Genomic DNA, 13,155 nt, shown 5'->3' on the forward strand with positions numbered 1-13,155 from the left:
GGGTCTCCTGCAGTCTCAGGAGAGAGCAGGTCTCGCGAGCTTCCCATGGCACGCCTACCCCTGCGGGGGTGGGGGGCGGGGGCACAGATGCACAGCATACCATACATTGAAACCATGTCTATTTAATGTTGACATTTCAACATTGAAAAACCAGCATCTATACAATGCTGATTCAACAACATTTTTTCAAATGTTGAAATGGTAGCTGTAATTAAACATTGAATGAACATAGATTTATCAACCTCAACCAAAAATAACCAATTTGACCAAAATTCAACGTTGAATCACTGTATTTTGCTATCTGGGTCAATAGAAAGTGGAATGGAAATAAAAGAATTGCAGGTGGGATATTGGATTATTTGTTGTATATCTTTAAGAGCACTTCAAATTTTGTATGGCAACATAATTTGGTAGAGGAAATGACAGTAACGTAGAGATGTGAAAAACATAAAATGTTATTGTGGGTGCATTAAAATGGGGCTGAAGTGAGCAAGGATATGTGATTTTGTTAAACGCCTGTTACCTCTCCTGCCTTCCTGAGTCTCTTCCTCGCCTCCTCACTCTCACCTCCCTTGGGTGGGATAAGGGCGAGGAGAGGAATCGACGATGTACACCTCATAAATGAGAAAGGCCTACTACAGCAGCCAGTGTACATGAATCACGTGACAATCAAGCGTTTTGAACTTCCGTTGACGCGACTCTCTACATTGCTCTGACCGCATCCACTGTCGGCAAGCGTTTTATTTTGAAGGTTGTGATCCATCGTAAGGGTGGAAGTCCTGTGTTTGATTGCAGTAGGCTTGACACTGAAAGGCAAACGGCAAGAGGTTTGTGATGTCTGCTGCTTTTATTAAAAGGAGAAAGTGAAGGCGTAGTTTGGATATGAATCAGTTTCTAAGTTTGTGTCTCCTCGTTTAGCGGGTTGGTCCTTATGTTAAATATTTAAAGGTGTTGGCAAGGGTACGCTACCTCCTCGGCGTTTTGGCGGAGGGAGTGTAAATGAAAGCGTTGTTTGGAGTCGTTGAACAAAGAGCTTTTCTTCCCTCTACCATTGTCACCGAGCACAGCGCCTGTTTTCTAACTGATTCAGAGGTAGTTTTCGGACCGTTAAAGTAAGTTATCGTTAACTTCTTTTACTTCCTAAAGTTTCTCTGTTTTCACATGGCGGTACTTAAACTAGCATTTGCTGCTGTAAGAGCAAATTAATCTGCACGTGCGGTCAGCGGTAACATCACAGTTGAAAAGTGCAATTGATTTGATGTTAATTTGAGGCCGTTATGCATGGCATGGATGTTAACAGAAAGTTTCTCATTACTGTCAGTAATTTCCGTGTACCGTTAAATTGCATTGAGTCAGTAAAACGATTAACATAAAACTTAGGGGATACCGATTTGTCGGCGTTTTCAGATTGCGTATCGCTCAAACTTTAACGTTTCACTATAGACTGCCTCGTTTTTTTAAAGACTGCCTTGATTTTTTTTTTTTTTTTTTTTATTTTTTAAACTAATAAAGTTAAATAGCATGCAAAAAGCATGCTATTTAACTTTAAAAGCATGTAAAAAATATATATATATCGTCTATACGGCAGTCATTTGTTGTCGGCTCGATTTTAGCGACCATAGTTAGACAGGAAAAGTGATTCCCATGAAGTTCCAACGGTTCACTTTCTATACTAGCAATGTATACCACGTTAGCTCAGACGAAATCCTGCAATCTCGTAGCCTCCTAATGACTCTCCTATTGGCACATACAGACAGCCCATATGTGTGACTGAAGGGAAAGGACATGACTGAGTTATTAGTGCCTCGGGCCGAAGGCCAGAGGTCACTATTGTTATTAAGAATTATTCTTAAATTCAGTTTCTATGCCTTACTCGGCAGCACACAATTTCAATCAGATTTTAATTTATAAAATTTGTTTCCACTGCTTAGCAACTCAAAATTTATCACTCGTACCAGTTGCTATCCTCCCTTTCCGCTATCTTCGTGTTACCGTTTTCAAAATCCTTGTCGCCACGTGAAAAAATAACGACAACCTCTTAGTATGTATGCACAAATGTACCGATCCATGCCACTTGAAACAAGATTTTGCTATATCAGTTTTACTGATGTTCCACAAGAGCTACACACAGCTATTAAATCATCTGTGGTTTAGATCAGTCCAGTGAGCACAAAAACAAGTTCTCCCGACACTGTTTTTCAAGGGCGCCTTTGCTGCATCCTGGGCTTGACATTTTTAAATGCCCGTCTTCCATATTTTATGATTTAATGTTAAAGGCACACAAAATCATAAGAAAATGAGAGAAGATGTTTTTATATTTTGGATTATGATTGGGGCCAAAGAGCTGGACTTCTGAGGCATTTCTATTTATATTCTTTTGAGAAGTGAGTGGCATTCGTCTTTCTTTACCACATCATAGCAGGGTGGGGTGTCCTGCCCATTGACACTGCTTAGTCTGGTTTTAAGTTTGCCATGGTTTGTTGTTTGGACAGGTGAGGGACGGCCTCAGCTCCAGCCATGACCTCTGGGAATGGGACCACTGGCAGCACCGAACACAATGGAGAGAGCATGCTGGCCCAGGCTCTAGTCAGATCACACATCCTCACCCATCTGATTGAGGGATTTGTTATCCAAGAAGGTGCTGAGCCTTTTCCTGTGAGTACTGGTGCTTTAGACTTGGCTAAAAAAATTTAAAAAATTTCTACATATTGTATATTTTCAAACATTGGATATAATTATGTTATTACCTGTAGGGGAATCAAATCATTATAACTCTGTAACTTAGGCATACTTAGCCGATACGATCCTATTTTCTTTTCTCATGATAGGCTGATGATGTGATACTTATATTTAATCTTTTTTTATTTTAAAATGTTAGCCTACTCTTTCACAGTAACTGCAGCAGTTGTCTCTTCTGCACAGTGGTGTTCCCCCATAGTATTGCATCCATAGTACTACACTGTTGTTGCAGGCCTATGCCAATTAAATTTTCTCTTGTGGCTGAGAGAGAGGTTGTCCATTATTAAACACAACTCATGGGTAGGACCTCCAAATATTCTGCATTGTTAAGTATATCAGTATACTTAAATATATGAAACAAATGCCAAGTAACACATTTAGAATTTTGGAGCTTTTTTTAACTAAAAACAAAAAGAAGTCAGACTGGACACTACTGCACAGTAACAATTGTCTTTTGTTTTCTGACACAGGTAGTTACTGTTCTCCATATTATTACTGCTAGATATCTTTAGAAATAGTCTCTCAGATGCTCACTACTATCTGTTTGTGTCTTGTGTAGACTGCAAAACATCCTTGTAAAGAATAATCATTAAAATGAAAGTTACATTTTCCTGACAATTTTCTTGTTCAGCTCACTTTATTCTTTTATGTACAGCCAAACACTACATTCAGTATTAGTATACATTCTGGCCTCCAGCCAGAGACGGATTCTGTGTCAGCTAGGGCTGTGCGAAATGATGATGTCCACCTGTACAATATAATACATTCCAATACAACTGTTTTGCCGTAAGGTTTACTTTTTTTTGATGCCTATAATGATTAGGTTTTCTTTTATCACAGCAATAGAGGTGTTAATTCAATTATATATTTGGCATTAAGGTCATAGTTGGTGGTGTTGTACTGGACTGCATTTTATTGAGAGGTGTTTCTAATATTTTGTCCCCCTCATGTATATAAATAGGGAGGACAAAAAATAGGAATTCTTCTCATTATAATGTAGTCCAGCACAAGACCTCTGCAAACTACAACCTCAATAATAAACATACAAAACATCCAAACAGAGGTCTGTACTACGAAGCAAGTTCAACATGGCCAGGCTTTCTTTGTCTGAGCTGGCTTGACAAAAACCTAAAGCCCAATGTAGAGATGATTGGTATCACAATGGTTGTTATCAACTGTCAACTATCAGTTGTCATTATAGAGCACCATGAGGAATACAAAAAATTATTACTGTGGCCACAGAAAAATGTTACACAATCCATATAAATTATGGATTGTGTACATTATAAATTATCTTCTAGTTTATTTCTAGTAATTATACAGTAGGTTAACAGGTGGTGCAGAGGATTCTAGTGGACCTAAGCAGTCTTGCTTTACCTTACGTGCAGTTAGTTTTGGAGAGGTGCAGAAAGCCTCTGCAGTAGCCGTAGACACTTGAGGCATAGCTATGGCGTTGTTTTGACAAGGATATAAACAGCCTAGGTAATTGACTGAGGAAGTGTTACGGCATAATTGTTGCCTGGGGAAAAAATGTGCCAGCATCGGGAAGCATGTACAGATTGCTGATTGATTCCTTCCGTCATTACATCTCCATTTTCCACAGTGGAATTGTATGTTTTACTGCTTAATTGAAAATATGCACAAAGGTTCCAAATTAAAGGAGTAAAATGATCAAATAAAATTAAGTACGTTTTATTTTTCAAGTATATAATTCATGTTCTATATCATGATATGTATCATTCTCTGGATATGAAATGACCTATATCGTGATGTGAGATTTATGTGACATTGCACAACCCTAGTGCCAGCTTGACTTGCAGTTAACAGCCCTTCCATCATCCCTGCAGCGGTGGGAAGAGCAGCCAGTTGGTGTCTCCTGTTTAGCTGTTCATCACTTCCTTTTCAATTCAGCACATAGCTTTTGGAAATAGTCGTCTTGTTTATTGCACTAAGCATCAGCTATTAATATTGTCTTGGCTATTAACCATGTTATTATTAAATAAACTGTTATTAGCAATTTCACATTTTCAAATGTTGTATACCATTGTACATATGTACATTTTTTTTTTTCAAATTTTGGTTCTAATATTCTAATTTACATTGAATACATTTTGACTAAATGATTGAAAAAAAATACTGTTGGACTTGTATGATAGGTGCGTAAACATCTCCTTGTTCTTGTTTTTCAACTGCTTGTAGACACAAATGGCTGCACAGGTGAGTAAAACTGTCATTTAAATGACATATGTGTTGCGGTCATAAGATCAAAAGTAGTTTCATTATTCAGAGTGTGTGTCCAAATAGACCAGGGGTGGGGAACCATGAGCCATGGAGGGCCAAGAGTCTGCAGCTTTTCATTCCAACCAAAAATTACACCAAGGGCCTTATTTAACTTTTGCGTTTGCACAAAACGGAGCCTGAAATAGACATATGCAACTGCCCATTCAAAAGTTGGGATCTATGGAAAACAAACTTAATAATGTGTGCACCTGTATGGAAACTCGGACCCATCTGTGTGACCATTTGGAGACTGGGGAACCTCACCATTTGGCAGCACAGATGGTGAGTGGTGAATTCAAGCCTGTTGCAGACTGTTGCAATTAAATGTGTGAGAGGAGTCACTGTAGGTGTAATGATGACACCTCATATTTCACTTCATATTACATCAAATGTTACTCATACATCCACTTTACCATTAACATTTAGTAGAAGTAGATTCAGGAGAAGCCTCCAGTGCACTCAGGTCGGGGATACCACTGATTTAAAGTGATCATTTTGGTAAGGTGTGAAGCAGCAGTCTAAGACACTGTTTCTCCTGGGATTAACATCCGTCCTGTGTGATCCAATCACAAGTTGATACCTCTAAGTACAGGTAAATAGCACCAATGTGCCCTCAATTGCCCCTTTTCCACCAAAAAGAACCTGGTGCTAGTTCGGTGCTGGTGCTAGAGCCGGAGCTTAACTGGTTCCAACAAAGAACCGGTTTGCTTTTCCACCGGCCAAGAGCCAACCGGAGCCAAGTCAGAGCCATGTCAATACGTCAGTGGAAAACCTGATGACGTGGGTGCGCGAGACGCTCGCTCGGAATCACAATAACCAACATGAATGAATGAATGAATGAATGATACTTTATTAATCCTTTGCAGGACAGTACATTGTCACGGCAGCTTCATCACTTCAACACATACAATCCAGTGGTTGCAGCGTCTCTGTCTCTGTCCGCCCGTCCTGTCCTGAAGCCAGTGAAACTGATCAGTGAGTCGGGGATGATGTTTGTGAGCCACGTCTCAGTGAAGCATATAATGCTGCTTTCCCAATACAGTTTCTGGCCCCAGGTGTAGCAGGATCTGGATTTATTAGTGATGCAAATACTGCTTGTGTCTTTACAAGCTTACACTGCAATCCAGAGGCGAAAAACGCAATTATTGCCGGCTACCTGTCGTATTCGTGGTCAGAACGAATGACAACTATGTTTAGTTATAAAACGGGTGCTCCCCATCCTTAAATCTGATTGGCTGAGCCGCGTTCCATGCCATTGTAAAATCATTGTAACCCACAGCTTCTCGGGGCTTATTGCTTAATGTTTATAGCGTTCGCAGTTCCTGTTTTGTTTTATAAGCCCGCCCACCAATGACGTGGTGGGTCGCGTCATCAGTTCTTTCTCTGGCTCCTGTTTAGCCCCTGCTCGGAGTTGGTGCTTGCTTGGAAACAGTTTGGAACCAGTTTGGCCCGTGCTTGGGCGGCGGAAAACCAGAGAACCGGTGCTAAGTCAGGCACCGGCTCCGAACCAGCCCTGGAACCGCTTTGGTGGAAAAGGGGTAAATGTGTCTTGAGATCTGAGGCCTCATCTGGAGGTGGCCTAGGACGCTTTTGTCCATATCACATTAGAAGTGTCCGAGGACACATTGAAGGACCGCCTACTCACCTGATGCCCTCTGTTTTAAGCTCTGATCCAGCCGAACACCCCTGACATTGGCCAGACCGCCGCTTTTCTAATAGAAAAAATATCTTATCTGACTCTGCACAGTGCAGCTGAACTGTAAGCTGATAGGCCAAATGCAAACTCAAGTGGGGGCCAGCTAGAAAGCAGCTGTTTAATGAATAAAAACACTACCCGGAGGTTGGAAACTACTGGGGAGCCAGAGCTCAGCTCTCCTTAATATGAGCTCCCTTAAACACATGATTTAAGAAATTTTGTGGGTTCTCTAAAATATGTATTGACCACAGGCAGGGTTTTTCTTCCATATATAATTCGGAAGCTGCCACATTTCTTAAATTTCATAACCTGGCATGATTAAATACATTCTTTCTAACCCTAGATGCAGTTGGTTTACTACAAGGAATACTACAGAAATATTTTAGGCGACAGTGTGAATGTACGTGATGCAGTTACTACAGAAATATTACAGGCAATGTGAATGTGCGCTCGTTTCACTGTCTTCTGGGTCGTCTTTTTTTTATACACTACTCACAAAAAGTTAGGGATATTCGGCTTTTGGGTGAAATTTCAGGATGAAGCTAAAATGCATTATAACCTTTACAGGTGAACTTAATGTGACCTTCTGTAAACTTTTGAATGCACATGTCCAACTGTTCAGTGTTTCAGTACTTTTTGCACAAGTTGCTGTTCTCTAACAAGGAGTTTAACGGCAAAATTCACATCAGGTGTTTGATGCTCCAGCTCATCGAGGTCGTATCATTAGGGAATGGCTGCTGGAGACTGGGGTACCTCAAATGGAGTGGCCTGCACTTTCTCAGACCTGAATCCCATAGAAAACCTATGGGATCAGCTGAGTCGCCGTGTAGAGGCTCGGAGCTCTGTACCCCAGAACCTCAATGTCCTGAGGGCTGCCCTTCAAGAAGAGTGGGATGCCATGCCTCAGCAGACAATAAGTCGACTTGTGAACAGCATGAGACGTCGCTGTCAAGCTGTAATTGATGCTCAAGGGCACATGACAAGTTATTGAGACTGACATTTTTTGTTGTGGTATATCCACCACTGTTGTTGGCTTTTGTTTCAAGAAATTGTTTGAGATGAGGAAATCACCAGTGTATGCTTCTGCTTAAATGCCCTACTTTCATGATATAATATCACTGTAGCGTGAACATTTTACATTTTCCATAAATTTCACCCAAAAGCCAAATATCCCTAACATTTTGTGAGTAGTGTATATACCTCATCTGTCATTTCTGACACACATTAGAGCCACAACTGTGGAAGTTCCCACCCACCTGCACATTGAAACATTCAAATTCATTGTCACATTCAGGTTTATATGTCCACCTCAGTGGAGAACCCATCCCTCTAAAACCTGCTGGAATAATTAAATAATATGAGCCTAAACAGATGTGGTAGGGCCAAGCCTGTAATAACTTACTGATGTCTTAAGTAATTGACAGTGCAATAAAATGAGGCTTGAGTGAGCAAGGATGTCTCCTTTTGTCATATGCCATATTATTTTTACTTCTGTAATTCTTTGTGTGGAAGGAGGACTAGCAAAATAAGAGTTCATTGCATGATGTTGTTTGGTGCAGTATATCCATAAAAGGGAGAAGTCTTGGCATGTAGCCTGCCTAGTTCACTCACAGCAGTATTAGCCAGACCCGAGTCACCTACTTTAACAGGCACAGCTGCAGTAATGTCAACTTGTGTAATTATGTGCTTGCCTATGGAAACACATTTTATTCTCTTGCAAACTTATATTGTATTCTGTACAAATTTGAGTGCGGTGCTCCTCCTGCAGCATTTACACTACCACTACAAACCAAGCACAAAAAACATGTGGCCCAGTAGCATGCTATTACTTTTCTAAGCGATCTGACTCACTGCTTTTTTAGTTCCAGTTGGACTATCCAATTTGGCCGATTAGAAATGAATTGGCGAGCTTTTACGATGCTCTACATCACACAGATTTTGTGCTGTGTACATGACAAAAAAACAAACAAACAAAAAAAAAAAAACACGTGCATCTCACTGAGGAGCATTGGTGTGTCACTCTTCTAAGCAGTCAGATTTTTTGCAATTGACTATTCACTAAAACCCTCCCTAGAGCGGCAACTATCCAGTCCTATGTTAGCAGTCGGAACTAGGCATGGGAGGCCTGTCAAGCTTTCATAACAAGGAAAATGTTGAAATGATGTGCATATGGAACCTGCAAACCTGACAGTAGATACTCTTAAAGTTTAGAGGGGGGTGTCGTATTTTTCTCATTTCTGCAGCCAAAAACACAATAGGAGGGATGTCTGATATGGATTACACAATGTGAGTGACAACAGTTAAATCCATCTAAGATGAATAAAAACTCCACTGTCAGTCACTAAGATAGCTAGCTTAGCATACAGTTGTTAGCAAACAAAGATGTTGGAATATTAATTATGTTACTTATATTTTAACTTTAAATTAGGTAGTTGTATACCATTTGAGGCTGAGAAAATATACCACAAAAAAGAAACAGCAGTAACATTGGTTGCAAGACAGATGCATTCTAACATACGATATCTTTTAGCATTCTGTGAATTGGTGGCCTACTCCCGGGTATCCCAATCCTGTAGCTGCTCTCCCTGCGCCTGTCCAAAGAAGGGAACATCATGGGGGCTGCCGAAAACCTCCAACAAAAAGGTTAGCTTGCAAATTAGATCATAGAGGTTCATTATTAACTACAATAGCCTAACGAAAGTACAGGTGTTAATACCGAGGTTTGCCTGCCTGCTGTGAAACTCCTTTACTCCTCCTTCACTCCTTTAACCTAACTGTAACCTGAGAAAACCCCTGCCTAAACTTTGTTGTTGGGCTTTCATGTTGTGCCTTTTATGAGATACAATGTGTGGAGCAAATTCAGTGTGGGAGCAATAGCCTGGCATGCAGGATAATATAGGTCTGCATGCAATGGGCTAAAACTAAGGCTGGGCGATATGGCCACAATAGTGGATATATATAAGTGTGTATATACACACACACACACACACACACACACACACACACACACATATATAAATATATATACAGTACAGGCCAAAAGTTTGGACACACCTTCTCATTCAATGCGTTTTCTTTATTTTCATGACTATTTACATTGTAGATTCTCACTGAAGGAATCAAAACTATGAATGAACACATGTGGAGTTATGTACTTAACAAAAAAAGGTGAAATAACTGAAAACATGTTTTATATTCTAGTTTCTTCAAAATAGCCACCCTTTGCTCTGATTACTGCTTTGCACACTCTTGGCATTCTCTCCATGAGCTTCAAGAGGTAGTCACCTGAAATGGTTTTCCAACAGTCTTGAAGGAGTTCCCAGAGGTGTTTAGCACTTGTTGGCCCCTTTGCCTTCACTCTGCGGTCCAGCTCACCCCAAACCATCTGGATTGGGTTCAGGTCCGGTGACTGTGGAGGCCAGGTCATCTGCCGCAGCACTCCATCACTCTCCTTCTTGGTCAAATAGCCCTTACACAGCCTGGAGGTGTGTTTGGGGGCATTGTCCTGTTGAAAAATAAATGATGGTCCAACTAAACGCAAACCGGATGGGATGACATGTCGCTGCAGGATGCTGTGGTAGCCATGCTGGTTCAGTGTGCCTTCAATTTTGAATAAATCCCCAACAGTGTCACCAGCAAAACACCCCCACACCATCACACCTCCTCCTCCATGCTTCACAGTGGGAACCAGGCATGTGGAATCCATCCGTTCACCTTTTCTGCGTCTCACAAAGACACGGCGGTTGGAACCAAAGATCTCAAATTTGGATCCATCAGACCAAAGCACAGATTTCCACTGGTCTAATGTCCATTCCTTGTGTTTCTTGGCCCAAACAAATCTCTTCTGCTTGTTGCCTCTCCTTAGCAGTGGTTTCCTAGCAGCTATTTGACCATGAAGGCCTGATTGGCGCAGTCTCCTCTTAACAGTTGTTCTAGAGATGGGTCTGCTGCTAGAACTCTGTGTGGCATTTATCTGGTCTCTGATCTGAGCTGCTGTTAACTTGCGATTTCTGAGGCTGGTGACTCGGATGAACTTGTCCTCAGTTTTTCTTTAGTTAGCTGATTGGTTCCTGCCATAATATGAATTTTAACAGTTGTCAAATAGGGCTGTCGGCTGTGTAGTAACCTGACTTCTGCACAACACAACTGATGGTCCCAACCCCATTGATAAAGCAAGAAATTCCACTAATTAACCCTGATAAGGCACACCTGTGAAGTGAAAACCATTTCAGGTGACTACCTCTTGAAGCTCATGGAGAGAATGCCAAGAGTGTGCAAAGCAGTAATCAGAGCAAAGGGTGGCTATTTTGAAGAAACTAGAATATAAAACATGTTTTCAGTTATTTCACCTTTTTTTGTTAAGTACATAACTATATATATACACAGTACAGGCCAAAAGTTTGGACACACCTTCTCATTCAATGTGTTTTCTTTATTTTCATGACTATTTACATTGTAGATTCTCACTGAAGGAATCAAAACTATGAATGAACACATGTGGAGTTATGTACTTAACAAAATTTTGAAGAAACTAGAATATAAAACATGTTTTCAGTTATTTCACCTTTTTTTGTTAAGTACGTAACTCCACATGTGTTCATTCATAGTTTTGATTCCTTCAGTGAGAATCTACAATGTAGTCATGAAAATAAAGAAAACGCATTGAATGAGAAGGTGTGTCCAAACTTTTGGCCTGTACTGTGTGTATATATATATATATATATATATATATATATATATTATTAACACAATACATATTTAGTAATAATGCTTAATATACAGTTTTAGGAGTATTCTCCCTAGGAAAGAACCTACAGAAACCACATGACGTTAATTATGGTTTATAATATACAGTTATTTATTATGAGAATGAACAGGTAACAAACATAATACAGAACCAACATGGCTTTAGGCATCATATCTTTACCAATACTGTATGTAATTGCACTGGTTATGTCTTTGTATCGCTGAAAAAGCAGAAACAATTGTTGGTTTTCAACTTCAGAAGTTTGACAAGTAGTAGCAGTAGAGCTGGGCTGTTGGCTACTACCTGGGGACAGGCTGAGGCTAGCATGCAAACTCATGCTTTTGAAGTGATATATGGGATGGTACCTTTGTGAGATTGTAGAAGAAGTTGGTGGTGTTTCCCATTCTGCTGGGGACTGGTTGCCAACATCATTTGCACCTAATCCTGGTCTGTGGTTGGTCAGACTTCAGGAAACTGAACCATTTCTAAATAAACAAAGTGGTATGCCCTTTCTTTGGTACTATTTGTTCATCTTTGGGAACAGTTTCCCCGGACACAGTTTTGCTCTGGCAGCCGCTCTTGTTTTCCTGAGTAATGGTAGACTACTCCATATTGTCAGTCATCCTTAGTTCTTGTGAGTGGGGGAGGGGCTGGAAATATGTGTCAACCGCTCATACCACATGTTGGTTTCTCTGCTATATGACTGGCTCTTCATATAGTAGGGGGAAACAGACCCAAAAGTAACTGTTGAAAAGAGATCTCATTAGTATATCATTGCTATCAGGCAGATTCGATTATGAATATCGAGATTGTTTTATCGCCCAGCCCTAGCTAAAACATGAAAAGGAATCACAACTAAATGTTAGCTTAAAATAAAACAATACATTGATTTCACCCTGCTGTACTGGAATGTTTTTGTTCCTGTATATGTTCGTCCTGTATATGAATTGTCAAGTCGTGGGGTACCTGACGCTTGCATTGGGACCAGTGAGCTTTTCCCTTGATTTTAATTTCCTCTTGATTCAAAATGCTCCACTGACGAATTATATTGTCAATGCAGCTCTCAAATTCATATTGTAGTTCTTTCTGTCTATTTCTGTCTGATATTTCAGAACTATTGTTCCAGAATTTTGCTGTTGTTTCCTTTGAAATTTTTCTCACTCATATCATTGAAAACACCATGGATTGACATGCTGGGTGCAAAAACTTGACATGCGTAGCAACAGTAATCAAGGGGGCGGGAATTAGCCAAGGATGAGTTGAAGATGAAGCGTAATTTTTGGGATGTACACTAATGGCTAAATGTTTGGAAGGGCTATCTAGAAAGGAGGTCCTTTCTCACTGACACAGGCAGGGCCAGAGATACATGAATCTCTCCTTTTATATCTTGGGGGGCCACAAGCACTGCTGCCACTACATCCCACCAATCGCCCTGAACATCCCAGCACCTGCCTAGCAGCCACCACAAACACTATAGAAACTGCCATGAAGCACCCTAACAACAACTCAAACACCCTACCAACAGCCTAGCAACCGCTTCAAACCCCTTAGCAACCACATAGCATCACTCCCACATACCATAGCAACTGCCTCACAAACCCCTGGCAACCACCCCTAACATTATAGAAACTGCCTAATATCCCCTTAGAAACCACTCAGAACATCATATCAGATCCCTAGCAACCTTTAGGAA

At 40.6% G+C, this 13,155-nt stretch overlaps 1 protein-coding gene across 1 annotated transcript in view; it reads left to right on the forward strand.

Annotated features, from left to right (window-relative positions):
• The first annotated feature begins 690 nt into the window (after positions 1-690).
• The window catches only part of phc2a (polyhomeotic homolog 2a (Drosophila)), a 51,406-nt gene continuing 38,941 nt past the window's right edge, over positions 691-13,155 (forward strand). Inside the window, 2 exon segments of the mRNA XM_030056770.1 lie at positions 691-827; positions 2,493-2,655. Coding sequence (XP_029912630.1) covers positions 2,518-2,655 — 138 coding nt within the window. The 5' untranslated portion in view covers positions 691-827; positions 2,493-2,517.

Source organism: Myripristis murdjan, chromosome 7 (assembly GCF_902150065.1).
Source record: "Myripristis murdjan chromosome 7, fMyrMur1.1, whole genome shotgun sequence".
Lineage (NCBI taxonomy): Eukaryota > Metazoa > Chordata > Actinopteri > Holocentriformes > Holocentridae > Myripristis > Myripristis murdjan.